Source organism: Lepidothrix coronata, unplaced genomic scaffold (assembly GCF_001604755.1).
Source record: "Lepidothrix coronata isolate B3197 unplaced genomic scaffold, Lepidothrix_coronata-1.0 Scaffold18, whole genome shotgun sequence".
Taxonomy (NCBI): Eukaryota; Metazoa; Chordata; class Aves; order Passeriformes; family Pipridae; genus Lepidothrix; species Lepidothrix coronata.
The window spans coordinates 127,121-133,120 of NW_016690198.1; the positions used below are offsets into that span (position 1 = coordinate 127,121).

Here is a 6,000-nt window from a genome sequence, read left to right on the forward strand (position 1 = left end):
AGAGTTCAAGAAGTGTTTGGATGATATCTCAGGCACATGGTGTGACTCCTGGGGATGGTCCTTTCCAGGGCTAAGGTTTGGACTCAATGATCCTTGTGGGTTCCTTCCAACTCAGCATATTCTGTGAGTATTTCTTTGAGAAAATGTATGCCTACGTTGCAGTAACTGGGTAACAGTTTCTGTGCACTCGAGCATGATATTACAGACTCATCCTGTTTTTCTTAACATCTTGCTATCACAGACACAAGAAAATGTAGATCAAAAAGTTGCAAAGACCAATAAAATTTTTAGATGCTTTGGCATGTATCTGAAAATTGCTGACAAGTTTTACTGGTTTGTTTAATGAAGGACTTACAAATCATAGCCTGATGTTCATGGTGAGATGAAAGTTAGAATGAAGACAGCTTTGGCCACCAAAGTTTTGCAAACAAAAATGGTACTTCTCTTTCACCAGTTTCTCATGTGATGGTCCTATTTGGTCTCTTTTCACTTTGAGCTTCCCAATAAAGTGCATGCACATCCCAGTTGAGTGACAAGGCAGAGCAGAGCTGCTTTTCCTGTAGTACCTCCTTTAGGAGCTGCAAACAAAGAAGCACCTGGACAGGTACTGCCTCTGCAAGGCTGAACACTTCTCTGCATTGTTCTTAGAGTGGCAGCTCCTCCCACATGATGATACAAAGGCCCATGAACAAGTCTTTGCTTAATATCAGGTTTAGCTGAGTTTCTCTGCTTAATGCAAGAACATCCCATTTTCACCAAGAGCCTTGCATCTGAGATTACTGCAAGCCATCAGGGCAGACCTCACAGCACTTAACAGGCAAAGTGAATTAAAAAGATATTAATTGAAAACGCAAATGTTTCTGGACTTTTTATGCTTGTTTTCTTTTTCCCCGCAGGCAAAATAAAATGCAGAGGGCTCAGAGAGAAACCTTCACTCCAGATTAAAGCCATATGCTTCACACTGCTCTCCTGTAAGAGGCACGGATGCAGAAGGAGCAGCTGTGCAACAGGTCTCCATAACAACTGTAACCTACAATTTCATGAATCAGTTGACCCAAAATCCTTGCAAAGGAAGTGTAGAAGTGGTACAGTTGCTATGTGGTGTAGCTGCTCTATCAACCTCATCATCACCCCCACAAGAAGCAAGGAAAAAAGAAAACTGATCAAAATTTGTCATAAGACAGTAATTGCCCATCAGCTGTTCCATTTATTTTTTTCAGCTCTTTGCAATTACTAAGTGCCATATGGATATAAAGTTTAAGAGAAAGGACATGATAACAAAATAAAATCTTACAAATTAATATCGTGATAAAATAGTTCAGGGTTTATTTCAATGACCTCTCCTTCAGTGTATGAATTATTTAATCAAACTGCTTTCAATGGAACTCAGATATCAAACCACCTCTGTGAAAACCAGGTGTTAATATCCTTTGACTTTTTAGAAAAACATTAGACTACATTAAAAATACATTTCAGGTCTAGTTTTGCATGTCAGATATGTGATGTGTCAATGGTTATATATTATATTCTTCCTCTCAGGCATGCATCTCCTGCAGAGACAGCAGACTATAGAAGCTGACCCTTACTGAGACCATCTTGTCTCTCAGACAAAGGCCTTTTTTAACTTCTTACTCACTGGTTGCTTCCCGTGATGGATGAAAACTTTAGCTCAGCTTGTGATAATTTCACAGGCCCTGAGCACCCTGACCCTGGAAGCCCCAAGGTTAGAAGTCTAGTCTTGTTCTGAAACATCAACGTTCTTCATATTAAAGTAGAACAAAAGTGAAGAAATATCCACCAGTGTGACCAGAGAAACAGGGAAAATGGGAATGGCACCTTTGTCATCTGTTACCCGTGTCACCTCAACCCACTGACTGAAATGTAATGGAAAAGCTCTCCAAGACTCCGTCAAGTCAGCACTTTGTTTAGGAAACAGTAAGAAAGGTCTCTAGTTGATTTTTTTTCCTATCCTCTGCTAAACATATGTATCTTTGGGCATTTGGTGATCCAAACAACATGGTTTTACAACACCTAGAGATATTCTGCCAATGTTTCACTTTGGACCCGCAAGTTACATGAGAATAATCTGGGCTGAAACACAAGGCATCTGAAAATAACAGCTCAGGAAAGTCAAGACAGTAGAGCTGTTCCATAAGTTCATTGCATCAGAAGAGCAAAAGGCAAATGCAACACAACCCCTTTTTTGCCCAAAGATGTGGTTATATGGGGAATTATTCACCTTCAGGGTCTCTTAAAAATTTAGTTTTGAGACTTCGAGATTTCGTGGAAGATGATCAATTCTCAAATGATCTTTAGATCAGGAAAATGAACAGTTCTCAAATCTCAAACCTGTACATGTCATACATATTTTATAAATACTCCTCCAGAAGCACAGGGAAAATGAAAATGGCACTAATTTCTACAAACGAAAAGGGTTAATAAAAATCCTAAGTTCTTAAAGTAATAAAAGTGGTAATGTACTAGACAGTTCTTGCTACAAGAATTAAAGATTAAAACCAAAACACTCATGCATGCTCTTACTTAACTAAGGCATTCATCTTATGTTCAGGCAGGAACCACTTCAATCAACTTTCAGTTAAATTAAACTAACGTGTTGTAGGCAAAAAATGTACATATATATCTGCTGATTCCCGTGTCTACAAAACCAATTGTAATGTGCTGCAATTTACCTTTCCACATAAACAGAACCCTTGTTTTTTATTTTTTAGTTTTCTTCAATAAAACACATCCTGATTACACCAGCGTCTCAAATTAAGTGAGCAGGCACTGAAAGAATGGTATACAAGATCAACAGGCAGCTTCGTACACCAGATAGGGTCAACAAATCTCCCTTTAGAGAAAATGGTGGAAGACCAACAAACTGGATATTCAGCAAGTCCAGTACCAAGTGCAGAGCACCTTTACACTGAGCAGAGTTTACCCTGCCTTACATTACTTCAGGGTTTATACACAGCCTAATAAATGGCAAAACATAAGTCTTCCCAGCAACTTCTGCAAACCTTCGTGGAAAAACTGCAAAACTGAGTAAAACCCCTAAATTTCCCTGTATATAGTTTCAATCTATATACAGAAAGTTGCATTTGTTAATGTGATTTTGCTTAAAAACTGTGCTTATATGTCCTCAGTCTATACCTCCAGTCTTTCTGTCCCACAGCAGAAACTGGTGGCTTTTGGTATACAGTGTGGACAAGGAGGATCCAATGCATTTGTTTTCCCCCAGTCTTTCAGGTTCATGCACACTTGGGACCTTATTATCTATCTCAAAGCCAGAAAAAATGCAGTGACCTTGCAGTTGCAAAGAAATCCTCACAGACCCGTACGTGACCACTAGTTCAGTTGTTCCTGTATGGCTACTTTCAAGAAGGTGATCACAAAGAATTTAGAAAATCTGTGACAGTCTTCAGGAAAGAAGGCAATGGAGAATTCACACTTACCAACTCTACAAAGGCAAGTCCACCATAACTGTGAGCAACAAAAAACACATTCTCTGCAGCTGACTGGGAAATAAAATGGTCCCAAACATAAATTGCATGTTCTTCAGGAGATCCATTATCCTGCAGAAAGAAATTACATTTGTGACAATTACCTTTAAAAAATGCTAATTCTGTCTAAAAGCAAAGTGTTCTTATATGTTAAAATGTTTTGTTAAAACAAACCTCAAATGAATATACTCTAGTGTCAAAAAAAGAACAGATTCTTTTGTCCAAATAAAGAAAATTTAGGATTGCAATTTAAAGGCAGTAAAACTGTTGGGTTTTGTGACTTACTTTAATATAGACAACAAAAATTATGCATCTGCAAAATTTTGTCTAAATACCATGACGACAATTCTGCTAAACAGAGGTATTCAAAGAAATTATGAGCCACTGCTTGGATTTTCATTCTTTTGACAAGTCTTTGTCAAACGTTTGTTCGCTGATGGCTTGTTTAAAGTAGTTATGCCTTAGTCTGATAAAACAAATAAAACCAGGTAGGAGCAATATAAAAACAGAATCATAGAATCACTTAGGTTGGAAAATACCTATAATTTCAGGTTTTGCTTTTTTTTTTTTATATTATGGGCCACTGGAAATCTGCCAAAGATTAAAATTATGGTATTTGCAACTACTCTTCTAAACGCTACTCCTTGTGACTGTGGATTATGAGAAAAAGCACAAATAAAACACCTTTTGTGTGGTTGCAGCCATTACTTAGGAATCTTTGGTAGTTAGGGGAACCCTTTTTCTTATTATTGAACAAGATTTCATCAAAGTCAGCCAATGTAAGAATCACTGAAGGCACTAGAGTGATGTACACTGATCTTACTGCACTCCCATCAAAAGTTGGGGTTGTACACTCACACCTTACAGGCTCTCAGAAAGCACTGTACTCCACTATATTTTCCTTATTTCTCAGTTTGTCAAGGTTGTAACTACAAATCTGGTCTAGTCTCAGGTGACAAGAGTAAGATGCTCTTCTAGGTCCCCTGCTCCACCAGGATTTCACACACCCAGCATAACAATGCAGCCTCTTTCCAAACTCTTCAGTGCCAGAAAGAGCTGATCAGTCAAGGTCACGTAATTTCCTAAAATTTGCATCCCTTTTCCCTTTGCTCTGCTCCACCAACAACTTCATACCCTTAGGTGACTCTGACACAGACCACAAAAGCATTGTCTCCTTAGGGAAAAAAAGCACAAACCAGTAAAAGCCACTGGCAATCAGAAGCTGCTAATTACGCAGTGTGAATTATTGTAATTATTGTAACTTTACCAAGAATGTTGAAGTGATTTAGGTCGCAGTTCCATTCTGCAACTCAGTTTTGAGAATTTAAGCTCTTATAAATGTCTAAAATTGGTGGGAAGAGAGACAACTAAATAATATGGTGGACTTCCGTTTTTACTTCTATTTTCATGCCCTGTCTCTTAAGAGTGAGATGGCTACAAATCTTTCACAGATCTGGACCCGAAGCCTTTAAAACAATTAAGTGCTTTTATGGTTTTTTCTCTGTGGCACCAGTGATTAAAAGACAAAAACACTGAATTCCTCTTAATCCTGCTGTTGATTGACTATGACAGAACATAGTTTTAACTAATTATGTATCAACTATTGTAAACCACCTCAGTATAGGAAAGGGCTTATATCAAAACAGTTTATTGCTGTTTTGAAATCTGATTGTAGAGATAAGGAATGGAGATAAAGACTCCTTCCTTTGTGAGGGAAGTGGGAAGTTTTTCCAAAGAAATTTCATGAAGAAAATATGATTGACAGACCAGTTATTAAGATAAAGCTAAAGGATAACTTGAACAGAGTTTCCTACGGAAAAGTGATGTACTTTAATTAAGATATGGATGGAAACCACACATTAAAACACTGGGAGAATTTTAAAATTACTAGTTTATCTGAAAGATTTATTTTAGTTAAATACACGGGAGGTACTTTTTAAAAATAATAATTTTACCATAAATACTCTTAACAGCAATTTTTGTATAGCTACCCAACCCTGCTTTAACATTCTGAGAAAAAGAGGAGATTGTTTCTGGTTCATATAGCATTTTCAGGTGTTTTGTATTTTTTATTCTACGTGCTATTGGGAAAAGCACACAATCTCAGATTCCACAAGACTAAGATATCAGCAAGAAGCTTCTGAACTCAGCCCAAAGAAGCTTCCACCAATTAAAGCATAACCAGTGGTCTAGTAAACAAATCAATAACTGCACAGCTTCACAGTCCTGTACAAAGATTCAATAAGATTCTATAAAAGCAAAAAGAATTAGCTAGAATGAGTTAGATATAGATTGTAACTACGGTTTCCTTTATTAATAATAATGGCCAGTCTTCGCGAGCGAAGATTTGGGAAAGGTCATTAACCCTTCGAGCCTGCGCAGTGGATTTTTTAGGTGAGACACAGCATAATAATGGCCAGTCTTCGCGAGCGAAGATTTGGGAAAGGTCATTAACCCTTCGAGCCTGCGCAGTGGATTTTTTAGGTGAGACACAGCA

General features: G+C 37.7%; 1 protein-coding gene across 8 annotated transcripts in view; it reads right to left on the bottom strand.

Moving 5' to 3' along the window:
• Window positions 1-6,000, bottom strand: part of FAM172A (family with sequence similarity 172 member A) — a 280,969-nt gene that overhangs the window by 116,548 nt on the left and 158,421 nt on the right. For all 8 annotated transcript variants that reach the window (XM_017807269.1, XM_017807270.1, XM_017807268.1 and 5 more), the window contains one exon: window positions 3,456-3,575. In XM_017807269.1, the coding sequence (XP_017662758.1) occupies window positions 3,456-3,575 (120 nt within the window). The remainder of the gene's footprint in view (window positions 1-3,455; window positions 3,576-6,000) is intronic.